The sequence below is a fragment of the Microplitis mediator genome, chromosome 10 (assembly GCF_029852145.1).
Source record: "Microplitis mediator isolate UGA2020A chromosome 10, iyMicMedi2.1, whole genome shotgun sequence".
Taxonomy (NCBI): Eukaryota; Metazoa; Arthropoda; class Insecta; order Hymenoptera; family Braconidae; genus Microplitis; species Microplitis mediator.
The window spans coordinates 17,926,528-17,941,048 of record NC_079978.1 but is presented as its reverse complement, the minus strand read 5'-3'; the positions used below and the strand labels follow the sequence as shown (position 1 = coordinate 17,941,048).

General features: G+C 29.7%; 1 protein-coding gene across 2 annotated transcripts in view; it reads right to left on the bottom strand.

The window, feature by feature from the left end:
• The window catches only part of LOC130675458 (hemicentin-2-like), a 441,088-nt gene that overhangs the window by 120,582 nt on the left and 305,985 nt on the right, over nt 1–14,521 (bottom strand). For both annotated transcript variants that reach the window (XM_057481164.1, XM_057481165.1), the window contains exon 8: nt 5,114–5,255. In XM_057481164.1, coding sequence (XP_057337147.1) covers nt 5,114–5,255 — 142 coding nt within the window. The remainder of the gene's footprint in view (nt 1–5,113; nt 5,256–14,521) is intronic.

The window sequence follows — 14,521 nt, the reverse complement described above, 5'->3', positions numbered from 1 at the left end:
TAGATCATTTACAGTAAAGCACCTGGTAGAATTAAGTACAAAATATTTAATTTTTTTACAACGATTTTTGATCGTTATTTGTTACTTTTACAACAATTCTTAAGCAATTTCTGATGCTTGGAAAATTTAAGAATGCAATTTTAAAAATTAAAAATCTTTTAAATTATAAACTTCCGCTTTGTGGACAGATGGAAAGAAATCACCTCTGATAAGGTGATTCTAGATTATCGAGATGTATACAAGATCTCATTGACTGAAGCGCCTTTTCAACTCGCTTCGCCAGAAAAAAAAAATTTTCCTTCCGAGGTTACAGGAAGCATACGAATAGAAATGAATAAGCTGTTATTAAAGGGTGCAATTCAAAAAAATGAAGAGTATCATGGTTAATTTATTTCCCGATATGTTCTGGTATGAAAACACGGTAGTTGAAACCGATTCATTTACGATCTTGAAAAATTGAATGACTTTATTTATGACCCGCTCTTTACATTAGAAGACATTAGATATGCATTAGGGCTAGTCTCTTTAGATTATTTACGTACATGGAAATAATTTTCGTATGAATATTGCCATGCCGTTTATTCTGAAAATTACAGTAAATCGAGTGATCTTGGGCCATTACGACTTTTTACTTTCGAATTACGAAATTTTACTCTTCCAGTGAGTAAAAATCAATCAGATTAATTTTTACTCACAATAACGGGTAAAAATTACCCCTAGCGGCTGTCTTAATAAATTCTCTCTAATTCAATTTTTACTCGTAGGTTATGATAAAAAGTTGATGATTCATTTTATAAAATTTATATTGAATTAAAATAAAAATTACAATTAATAGGTTGAAATTTCTATAAAAAATCTAAAACCATCTAATTGCTTTAGAATATGACTTAAAATAAATATTTTGAAAAAGAAAAAAAAATTACTCGTATTGTGTTGAAAAAGAAAAAATACAAAATTTTTTTCAATTTTAAAATAAATATTAAGTTATAGAGAGATAAAGAGATCGTCTTTTTTTCCAAGCATACGTTTGTATGCGTAACATGTAAGTTGTCGCGAGCAAAATAAAAGAAATTTAATCGAAGCCGATATTAACCGAAGATTAACGAAGACTACTGAATTATTACTCTGCAGTTTAGAGTAAAAAATACTTCAATAGATTCGAAATTTTATTTGAAGTACAAGTAATTTTTTATCATAACATCAATAGGCTTACAGAAATGGTAGCTGGGGGAGTAAAAATTAATACACGTAGAATAAAAATTGGTAGATTCAGATAAAATATTCACACTAACCGATTAAATATGGAATCCCAACAGAGTATAAAATCATAGAATTATACCACTTTATCTGCTGTTAAAAAATTACTCACTAGTAGAGTAAAACATAGTCTAGTGATATTAATATTTTAACGAAAAATATCAAAAGTTTAAATAAAAAATACTAATTTTTTTGAATGGTCCAGGATTACTCGAAATTGCAGAGTAAGTTTCATCAAAAAATTCTTTCCGTGTACTATAGATTTAAGCGACGTATAGGGAAGATATGCTGCAATTTGACCAAAAGATTTTCTTTTCGTTATTACTTTTTCGTTTTTTATAATTTTGAATTTTAAAACTGTCACAAAGTTACTCTATAGTGTCCTTTATAATACTGCTTTAGTTAAATATTTAAAAATTAATATTAACCAAGATGGCGGCGGGTGAGGGCTGCAATAACAACACAACAGTCGCGATTCGAACACAAAATGAAAATGTAATTTCTATTTAAGTACTTTTATTATTCTCTTTCAAGAAGCACTAATACACTTATTACTAAACTCATAATATCAAATGTTTTCAACATTTGACGAGTTTGCTGCATATAAACGGCAAAATGATTGATTAGTTACTGAAATGGGAAATAAAGACGAAAAAATCATAGACCATGAACGGCAGGAAGTTTCGGGGTTGTACTCACAGGGTCAACTGTTTTCTAGAATTTTTTTCAAACACCAGTATACAAGCGCAGAGAACCCTAAGAAGATTTTTTTTCGTCATCCTCTAAAAAGTTACAACTTTTTTTTTCTTTATGAAACCTTAGTTTGTTCTTGCTTGTACTCTAGAATAATTACTGTACAAAAAAAATAATTAATTACTCTTGATGAATCATCAAAAAATATTCTCTAGGCTATTAAAATAAAATTGTATCAACTATAATGGTTTTTCACTCAGTTTTACGGTGTGAGAAAAGAAGACCCGCATGAAAAAAATGTATATTTTTATTTTATATACACTGCGAAAAATCACCGGGGTAAGTCCAAGCGGTGTAGGTGTTAAAGTTATTGGTGTTAAATTTACCCCCGAAAGCGGTGTGAAAATAACGCCGCCACCGGTGTAAATATTCTAGACCGGTGTTAAAATAACGCAGCCCGCATGAAAAAAACTGATACTCTGAAATTATATCAGATAATATAATATTTATTATATTATAGTATAATTTAGAATATAAATAATTATATATTTAAAAATAACTACTTTTTTGCCGTTTTCAATATAAAATTTTATATTTTAAAAGTATATCAATATAATATATAATTTTATATTTTGGCATATATTATCATTATAAAAACTCCATATAATATTAGATTATATAACAAAAATATATGTCATTATATAATATCAATTTATAGGTTTATATATATTATGATTTTATAATTCAAATTATATTATTAACAGTATAATATAATATATAATGCTCGTATATAAGCTTGTATATATTAAAAGATATACATGACACTTTTGTGCTTCGAAAAATTTTCAGTTTCATGAATGCTCTTTCGGTATCCTCTAAAACTTATTTTATTTTGAGTAATTATTTTTTTATATTAAAAATTAATCATATAAATGAAAATTTATAGTCATAACGACTCTCTCTACAAACTTCCTTTCAAGTTCGATCTTCATACTTAATTTACTTGAACAAAATATATTCTCATTGATACTCACAATCATCGTCAAACTGAAAGTCTTTATTTTTCATATTTTATTTTATATTTTTAGATATATAATGTATTATATAATACAATATACAATTCAATATCTTGAGATTCTCCAACGTCAATTATATAAAAAAATATATTTAACAATATAATATTTAATATATAAAAAAATATATTCTATTATATATCATTCCAATATATGTAAATTTATATTGAATTTTATAAGTTAAAAATTATATTTTATAATTATATTACATATTATGAAAATATGTATATATTTTTTTATAATTTAAATTATAAATCAGAGTATAACTTTGAATTTATATAAATATTATATTTTATTGTACACACATTTTTGCTGTTTTATAAAATTATATATTTACGCTATATTTTTTTATATATAATCAAAATATATGTTATTTTCATGCAGGAGCCGCCGGTGTAGATATTCTTTACCGGTGTCAAAATATTTTACTTTGTAAATATTTTTACTTAGTCGATCACTATATTTGTTAATAAATGATATTCATTATTAATTTTCATAAAGAACTGACATTTTTTGTGTTTCATAATCTTTAAAGTTAATACTCCAAGCGGACGCTATTTACCCCCCTTTTACACCGGTATCACTCCGCTTTTACACCGGTTTTACTCCGCTTTTACAGCGGTTACCCCGCTTTAACACCGGTATTTTCAACACCGGTGTATTACTCCGCCTACACCGGTGTAATTTCATTTTTACACCGGGCGGAGTTAAAACGAGTTCATTTTTAACACCGCTCTTTTTACAGTGTATACGAAAATATATAATTATATAAAACGGTAAAACTTTATGTATGTTTGAATATAATGTTCATATAACTTGAAAGTATATTTTTTCTAATAACATAAACTATAAAGGAACATATATATTTTACTATAGAGCATTGTATATTTTCAAAATATAATTTGCCGGTTATAAATTACAATATAACGAAATATAATCGAGACATATATTTTAAAGTCTAGTCACTGTTATAAAAAAAAATAATTTTCATTATACTTTTCCAACATATCGCATTATATATTGGATAATATACTTAAAAATATATAATATAAATATTTTTTTAATCAGCAAAATGAACATTTAGTTTATCAGTTTAACTCGGGAAAGAAAATAAAGGTACAGATTAATGAAGAAAAAACAGATATCTCAGTACATATTAAGTAGATCTGACCATAGATATTTATATGTAAGTGTGCGTTTCAATCAGGGAATGTCAACCTACAACTCAGACTATAAAAAACTGAATTAAACTTTTTAGGTTTAAAACATGATATAGGCTTGGAATAAACCTTTTAGGCTTAAAATTTTATAAGTCGATAATATATATTAGCTTATATATTAAGATTATATAATTACTTATGTGTTTATAATATAATTTTCAATATATGGAGTTCATATAGCTTGAATATATGCCAAAATATAATATTATATATCATATTTGTATATTTTTAAAATATATAATTATATAATTGAAACGGCAAAAAAATAGTTATTTTGATATATATGACTTCTTATATAAATAATTATATTGTAATATAAACTATGTTATATTATTCAGTATAATTTTAGGATACAAATTTTTTTCATTTGGAGATGACGTTGATAAAAATAAATAAATTGAAATAACAGTAGAGAGAGATATTGAATGAATATATTTGGGTTCTAGCGTAAATTAGTGAACAATTTGACCTTGGAGTACTTGTTAAATTGGACATAGACGAAATTGGATCCTTGTTATCAATTCTGTTTCTCTCTCTTTCTTTCTCTATATACAGAATCTCATAGATTTTATTGACCAATCGAATATTCAAATGAAATTCTCGAGAATACGTATCCCGGCTGACAAAGTAGTGTTACTTTATATATATGTATATATTAGTAGTGGTAGAGGCATATAGTGGTGAAGAGAAGACTAGTCATTGGAATAATCGATTTTATTTTCTATTATCGTCAGACACGTACTCACTTTATACGAAGGATGTAATGGTGTAGTTGGATATTATACAAGTGGGTATTCAAGAATGATGTAAGATATAGATATAGATGTACACATATATGGGTAGCTTATATCAAAGATCAATATTACTCACAGTGTACCGCTAAGTTCCATCGATCTTCAATAGCAGCGTCGGATAATCGTGGATTCTCAGCACGGCAGATCAAGTACTTGCCGTCATCTTCGTAGTTTGGGTACCATTCAAGTAGGCTTTCACTCGTCGTACCATCTTGTATCTGATTAAAAAATAATAATACGATAATACAATAAAATAAATAAATTTTTTTAAATTTCATTTGATTAAAAGAAAATATTTATTGAAACAAAATTTATTTGAAAAATCATTATTGTTTTTGTGGAATAAATTTTCTAGTGTGAAATAAATTTGTGTTTATGCTTCGATGAAAATGCTAAACGTTAGCTGAATTCAAATAAGCTATATTTCAATTACAATTATCAAATGCTGATTAATTTTATTCGAAAATGGAAATGACGGTTTCAAAATTAATTCTTCATTTAATATTTCACTCAGCACGTCGCTGTCATAAATATATTTATATATTGTACTATTTTATTATATATATAACGTGAAACCAATTACTAATTGCAACATAATAAATTGATGACATGTAAATTACTAAAATCCTACTGAAATTTCATAACCACACTAATGTATAGATACTAGAGGAGTGAGTATGCTCTCGAATTTATCTTGTCTCTTTATCTCTAGTCCTTCGTCATTTTCCATTAATTAATTCAGTGATTGTTAACGACTATGACAGACATTTCCATGATAATCCCGTGGGTTCATGGACGAGCCCGATGATAACATTCACTTTTCAATTCTGTTAACTCTTTTAGAAGAATATTTTACTTGGATAATTGAGTGAGAATTTTTCTTTCAATTATATGAATTTTCTACAATAATTAGATTTTTATTTTAGTTTTTTTTTGTTTTATACAGAGGAAGAGGGGGGGCACAAGGGGGTACCCCCCAAATTTTATATTAAATTACTTACAAAAAAATTTAACTTAGTCAAATTCATTTAAAATCCAGAAATTTTTTTTTTACCTTTTTTAGGGGGTAGGGGAAAAGGGAGGGGGGGGGGGCAAAATGGGCCCCTTAAGAGAAAAATTAAAAAATCCTGTTTTTTAACTTCCCGCTAAGAAAATTGTAAATTTTCAAAAATTCGGGAAGTTATTGGTTTCGGTCCGATTTACGAAAATCGAATTTCCGTCAGATGTCGACGTCTCGAGGTCCTAGGAAGCTATCCTGACTAATTTCACGATGATGTCCGAGTGTATGTATGTGTGTACATACATACGTACGTACGTACGTACGTATGTATGTGTGTAAATATTTATAACTCTTGAACGGATGAACCGATTTTGATCGTTGAGAGGTCATTCGACGCGGCTTGTTAATGTCTTGAAGTCGTAAAAATTTGAACTTAATCGGTAGGGTGCGTTCAGAGATATTTCAAAAATAAAATTTTTTCGAAAATGTTTTATTTGAATTACTTTTAATTTGCTCGATGGATTGATTCCAAAATCGAATCAGCTCTAAAACTCTATAAGCCGCGTCGAATGCCACCTCAACCATCAAAATCGGTTCATTCGTTCAAGAGAAACCGTTGACGAAAGAATTCAAAAAAAATTTTTTCCTTGGTTTTTTTGAAATTTCTCAAAAACGGCTAAATAAATCAATTTCAAAATTTGATCAGCTTTAGAACTTGATAAAACGCGTCGATTGCCACCTCAACCATCAAAATCGGTTAATTCGTTCGCGAGATATCGTGGGAGAAGGAAATGCTAAAAAATGGTTTTTTACAAAACAATGGCATACAAAAGTATTTGCGAGCTCGAAAACAGCGGGAAGTTTTGGGGCTGGCCCGCAGGGTCAGCTGACAGACCGATTTTTTTTTACTTATTTTACTTTTATTTTTACTCCCTTGCCAGGTATTAGACCTTAATTTGTTCTGTCGTTTAAAAATAAAATTTTTAAAATGTGGGCCAAAATGGGCCCTCCTCAAAAAATTTTTATAATGTGAGTTTTTCAGTTTGTTTCACTTTTTGTTTCCTTCTGCTGAGTTTTTGAAGTTAATTTGCTGTGTATCAAAATTAAAAAATCCTGAAAAGTTGGGTAAAACGGGCCCCGAACAAAACTCAATGCATGTTTTTCGCTTGTTTTATGTTTTGAAACTTTTTGCTATGTATTTAGTATAAAAAAGAGTTGATAAAATAACTTAATTCAAAGTTTTCTGTTGACTATTCAATTAATTCGAAAAAATTGGATTTTAGTTAGCAATGCTGTTGAACTCGTGACCTAGCTTGTCTCTTATCATGATTCTTTAATCATTTCCGTTAAAAAAATTTTAGGAACCCGTTTGGCTAAAGAACATTCGTAGGTTTTCACAGTCAAGGCAGCCCATTTTACCCCCCAACACTTTTCATGTTAAATATTTTGGGGGCCCATTTTGTCCCCCCCCCCCTTCCCCTACCTCATTTCGCCCTCAAAAATGAAAAATTTTTTTTCAACGGTAACTGAAAATTTTTTCTATTTAGTTTGGATATCATTAAAAAAAAAGATTTAGTGCATTTGAGTTCTCGAAATTTGGTATTTCCTTAAGTACCCCTTTTCACCCCTCCCACCCTTATATATACGGAAATTTTGAATAATGTTAATTTAAAAAATTTTTTTTTTTTCCTGAGAAAAAAAAATGTCCCAATTATCCGGAGGGCACTAATTACTGATAGTTTATTAAATTTAATTTTCCTGGAAGTAAACAATATTTTTATTAACTTTTTTGTTTACATCAAAATCGTATTAATGCTGTTGACGTGAACCAATAACGGGTATTAATTTTTTTGTTGTTTGATAAAAAAAAACAAAAAATGAAAATTTTTCATTGTTTAAAGTTTACAACGTTATAGACAGGATTTTTTTGTACCCAACATTTTAATGAACAATCAGATATTGCAATGTATACAAACAATAAAATGCTTGTTTATCAAATATCGAAAAAGTATCAAGTAAACATATTTGTTACAAAAATAACAAATGCTTTTAATAACTGGTATGTTAATCCTTTGTTTCTCTTTAACAGAAGCCATTTGATATCAAAATGGCCTGTATGATATGAAAAGTAGAAAACAAGGTCCCAGTATAAAATTTAATATTTACAATCATTTTTTTTTTTTCAACAATATTGGCAAGTTCAACTATTATTGCAATATTTTCATGAATTTCCTTCGTTTGTGAGAAATTGATTATTATAAATATCAATTTCAAAAATGTTACATATCTATATGGACAGATCCATTACTTTTCGACGAAAATGTGCGCGTAGGTCACCGATTTGGATGCCGGTTTTTTTTTTCGAAACTAGGTCAAAATAGAAGGTGATCCTAAGAATTTCAGCTCGATACGCCAAAATCCAGCCATAAAAGAATTTTTTGAAATTTGAAAAGTCAATTTTTTGGTTATTTTTATAAGTTTGTATCTCAGCTTCTATATAACTTATAGACCCGAGTCGAAAAATTTGATCCGATATTAATCTAACTGGACGGTATTTGGACTACTTGATCTGTTATTGAACTTCTATTAAATTTTTAATCTGTTTTTGATTGAATCTGTTTTTCGAAAATCACTATTTTCAGATAGCTATTACTTTTTTCTCGGAACTTCGATTTGCTTCAAATTGTTAGGAAAGTTGCTTTGTTATATTCCTGAAAAGCTCTGCATGGATATTCCGGTTGCAGCAACAAGATCAGTCATATTGCCGTCACAGGTTATTCCTGTTGCAGCTACAGAATGAGACCTGTTGCAGTTTTGGGTCTATTCCGGTTGCAACTACAGGACTAGTCTTGTAGCTGTGACAGGATTATTCCTGTGGCTGCAACAGGAGTGGATCTGTGGCTGCTACAGGAATGGACCTGTGGCTGCAACAGGACTGATCTTGTGAATACTACGGAACCAGTCCTGATGCTGCAACAGAACTAAGTTCTGTAGCTGCTACAGGGCCATATCCTGTTGCAGCAACATTTTTTTTTTCCGTAAGAAAATTTTGATTTTGGTATCGAGATTGGATCCGAGTTATAAATTTTCAAACGTCTCAAATTTATATAGACATTTTTATCTCATCAAATTTATAATTGATACTTGGTACGTAAATACGTCAATAATTAATGAAATATGACGCTGAATATGCCCACCATTAGTGCATTGAAGTAATTAAGAACCTTCATGGTTACTATTAATTTTGACAGGATACACGAGTTTGCGATGAATCAGGGTATAACAAAGTGGAAAAAGCTCAATTCTTTTCTTTCTTTTCTCATTTTTACACGGAGAAAATTCCCTGTTAAAATTAGCCAGTGTTTGTTCAGTAAAGCTGGATCATCTAGCGCCAGTCAGGTTTTTTACGCTGCTCTTAAGGGAATAGAAGATCTTAAAGCATACTTGAGACTTAGATATCGTATAGAAAGCACTGTAAAAAGTAAAACTGGCTCTAGTTGATCCAGCTTCACAGGAAATACTGCCAATTTTATATAAATTTAACCGTAAATTTTGAAGAAAAATTCTATTTATGTAGAAAATAGGTATACTATTAAAAAGCTAATGCTTCGAACCTCTAGAAGACGAATTTTTTCTTTTTGTTTTAAGAAATAAATAAGGATATAAAGGTGCCAATTTTTGCCACCTTCAAGGCAATTATACGCACGAGTTAGAATTATCTACTTACACGCTAAGAGGAAAATACGTTATTTAATTTCTGCTTCACTCTACTCTAAAAAAAAAAAAAAAAAAAAAAAAAATTCGATACTTAAAGAACCAGCAAACAAAACGAAGTATAAATAATTCTACTATGAATTTATAGAACCGTTAAAAGTATATTGTCGACGTAGTTCTGTGTCGATAATTGGTTCGGATACTTTTCTTTACAAAATTTATGAGCACTGTAGCAAAACGATAGTAAGTGTTCTGTGATCATATATTAAACGACTCTAAAATAAATTTTCTAATAACTTCTTTTTCAAAACTTTTAAAACTTAAATTTACATATTTTTGCCCTGTGAATAATTATTATTGTATTTTATTTATTTTACTGTCAAATTTTAACGGGCATTATCGAGGGTCTGTTGCTTTAGTGTCAATTAAAAGTATTTCTACACGGAAACGAAAAATGAAGCTTAATTAAAAATATATCTTGAGAACTTAATTTTTTTTTATATTTAGTAATTTTCATTTTTGGAATATGGGAATAAATACAGTCCGCGTCACTTGGAAAGCCTCACCTATTTTTTATCAATAACTGATTCTTTACTTGCTGAGATATAAAATGATCTGTATATTTTATACTACTTATTTAAGATAGAACAAGATATGTTGTTAGTATTCGAGAAACAAAGCGAGGATATCGTAAGGAGGACATGCCACTGGTCGGCAGTTCGTCACATGGATAGCCTCAGTCAAATTTATTGCGCAAAGGGACTAATACGATTCATTTCCGTATTATTATGTTGCAATTTTACAGCGTGGTGAATAAATTAAAATCGATTCAAAACACCAAAATTGGTTATTGTATAAAATGGGGCGCAATAAAATGTTAAGTATTGAAGAAATTAATAAAATTAATTTTTTACTTAATCAAAATTTATTTCATCATGAAATCACTACACGGAGAGAAAATTATGGCAGCGGTTCCCATAATTTTGTGAAATTTTTTCCTATACCATCATAGGAATTACGACCATAAATTATGGGAGCGGTTCCTATAATTATAGGAATGTTTCCCATAATTATAGGAATAGTTCCTATAATTATGGGAATGATACCCATAACACTATAGGAATGATTCCTATAATTATAGGAATGGTTCCTATAATTTATAGGAATACTTTCTATAATATTATGGGAATCATTCCTATAATTTATGGGAATGGTTCCTATAATTTATAGGAACCATTCCCATAAATTATAGGAACCATTCCCATAATATTATGGGAATGGTTCCTATAATAGTATGGGAACTATTCCCATAATATTATGGGAACTATTCCCATAATATTATGGGAATGATTCCCATACCATTATAGGAACCATTCCTATAATATTATGGGAATAGTTCCCATACTATTATAGGAACCATTCCTATAATATTATGGGAATGGTTCCCATATTATCATGAAAAAATTAATTTAAAGAAGTGTGGTAATCACTTCTACAATACACAGAAATATTATAAAACATAAAAACAAAAATTCAAACATTGAACAAAAAAATCGTATTTGGCAAAAAAACATTAAAATTTTTAACAAGAATTTTTTGTCAGCACAAAACATTCAAGAAAATTCAAATTTTGGGAAATTTCTACACTATTATGCAAAAAAAAAATTTTATGATATTATAGGGATGGTTCCCATAACAGTATGGGAATAGTTCCCATAATATTATAGGAATAGTTCTTATACCAATATGGGAACCATTCCCATAATAGTATGGGAATTATTCCCATACCATTATGGGAACGGTTCCCATAATGATATGGGAATGGTTCCCATAATATTATGGGAACCATTCCCATAATGGTATGGGAACTATTCTCATACTATTATGGGAATGGTTCCCATAATATATGGGAACCATCCCTATAGTAGTATAGGTACTATTCCCATACCATTATGGGAACCATTCCCATAATGCATAGCAAAACTTCCCATAATTTTCTTTCCGTGTAGAAGAGTGAATAGAAGTGCGAAAGTTATTGTTAATTTCGTAAAAAACAATGGAAACTACGGAAAAAATTATAAAAGCCGAACGAAATTTGCAACAACGCCAAGGGAACGTCGAATGATAATTCACGCGGCATCTAATTTCATTAAGACTGCACGGAAAAAAAATTCTAGTTAAATTTACAATGCTAACATCGTAATTTGTCCTATTAATTATTGTATTGGTGGACTAGACTTTTCACATCGTAATTTTTACGATGTAGGGTTGGAAATTTCATTTAAGAAATAATACTTCAGACAAACAATACGAAGTCTTAAGCTCTTTATTATAAATTACGATGTAACATCGTAAAATTTGAAGAGACATTTCAAATAAAAGATTAAAATAATAATCGTTCGGCAGTTGGATTCGAACCTGAGTCCTTTCGAGTGCGTAGTGTCCGACGCCTTGGTCCACTCGGCCACTGAAGGGCCTACACTATACTTTGTTTTCAAGATCCATATAAACGACTTGCGGAGGACCCAGTTACTATGTAAAAAGTACGATGTAACATCGTACTTTTTATAGCTTCTATCGTATTATAACAGAAGCAGCACTGTAATATTTATTTTGTTAAAAAGTAAATAGAAATATTAAATGTACGAATAAATATAGTTTTTAAAGTGTAATTTTTGTTTATTTTTTTTTACGATGTTAAATTGTAATTTTTGCAGTAATTTTTAATCCTAAAAGTCTTTGTTAAAATTACGATGTTAAATAGTAAAAAATATAACCCACATAATAAATTTTGAAATAAAACATTTAAAAATTGACATTAATAAAAGTCTAGTCCGAGATTACGATGTTAACATCGTAAATTTCGGTAGAATGTTTTTTCCGTGTGTGAGGCAAGTAACGGCTGAAGTCGGAACAGCAGCATCTATATCAACTGTAACAAGAGTGATAAGACGGGCAAAGCATCTAAAGAGAATGAAATTGAAGAAAAAATCGGCTTTGAATCAAAAACACACATCAGCACGACTTTTATTTTTAAAAGAATATATGAGTTGGATAGATAAATGAATACAAGTAATTTTTTCAGATGAAATAGAATTTAATTTAGATGGGCCTATGCAGGTAATCATGAAAAATGTAGTGTGTGACTCAGCCTGCGACTCGGGCAGCCAACCTCACTCTAGTCTGAAATCGTTTTGTTTCATCCCTTGTCACACAATATACTATTGTACTTGCGTTAGCTGGAATATCAACTTCTTCATGGCAAGTTGAGTTTCCGGCTTCGCGGATGCAGAAAGCTGTAATTCTCAAATTCCTCCGTCTACTTAGGCAACGGAACTCGGACTGCTGCGCTTGACCATTTTGTTGATGGAGCATCGCAGCAGTAATGGATGGCGTTCAGGAGTGACACTCGGAAGAGTCGGACTACCGGGGATAACCCCCTGAGCTTTTAAACAAACAAATAAAAAAAATAATAATAATAATAACCATAAGAACATTAAAATGAAGTTTATTTTGTGCCGTGTTGTTTTCTTCTATAACTTGTGGTATGCAGATTTTCATTCATTGAATATTCATAGAATATCAATGTATTTCCATTAAAATTTTGATATCATATTTTATATAGTAGACTATATACGTAATCAGATACTTTTTTTCAACTTATTTTTAGTACTTATTAAAACCGCTTCCATAAGTAATATCATTTCCCTTGATATTGTGATTCTCTACTTTTCTGCTGACGACTAAGTAAACAAAAATGGAAACGGAGTCAAATAAAATAAATGCGTTAAAGTATGTCCTCTGAATAAATATTTTATAGATTCGGGAAGACCGGGTATAGTTGTCTCACGGGTTGGTTGTCACAGTGGTCATCGGTGGTGATCGATTCATCGATCGGCATGGAAGAATCGTGGAGACATCACCTCCATTTCGACGCTGATCAATGTTCGTGTTTCGGTCATTGTTTTCTTTTATGACCGCTATGACAACCAACCCGTAAGACAACCATACCCGGTCTCCCCTACTTCCTTTCTTACAAAGACTCATTTTATTGCGAAATTAGAAATTGATCACAATGAGAAAATTCAAAAACATTCTTCGAATTTTCTATTGAAGAAGAGGACAGGTGCTGCAATTGTAACAAGGGGCAATTGTAACACTTAATAAAAAACTAAAAATTATTATACTGATTAGATCAAAGTTTCAGTTATTAATTTTGTTCCGATATCAAAATATTGAGAATTGTTGAAAATACGCGTGAAAACTTTTTTTTGTACGCTTCAAAATTTTTTTCATAACAAAGTTGTTTTCTAATGTTATGATGTGAGACTTGTATTAATACTTTAAGAGACATATCAAGAGTATTGTATAATCGAATTTCATATCAATTTACTGATTTTTGTTATTGTAATTAGATTTTTATTAACAATTCAGCGTGAGCGTCAATTGTAACACTTGAACGAGTAGCAATTGTAACACTCAGAGTCGTGTATGGGATCTGCGCAAACTGGATACGCCACAAATTTACTCTGGGATAGTGTAATTTTTTGATTGTTTCAATATTTATAAATGTTTAATAATTTATATTAAAGATCCCAATATATGTGATACTATAAGTTTAAATACTTGACTTTAAGAGTTAATAAAGTATAATAGTATGTATTAAGACTGAATAATAAAAGCAATTTGATGAAAAATATCTATTTTGTTCCGTGTTACAATTGCCCCTGCACTGTGTTACAATTGCAGCCCACGCGCGCCGCCATCTTG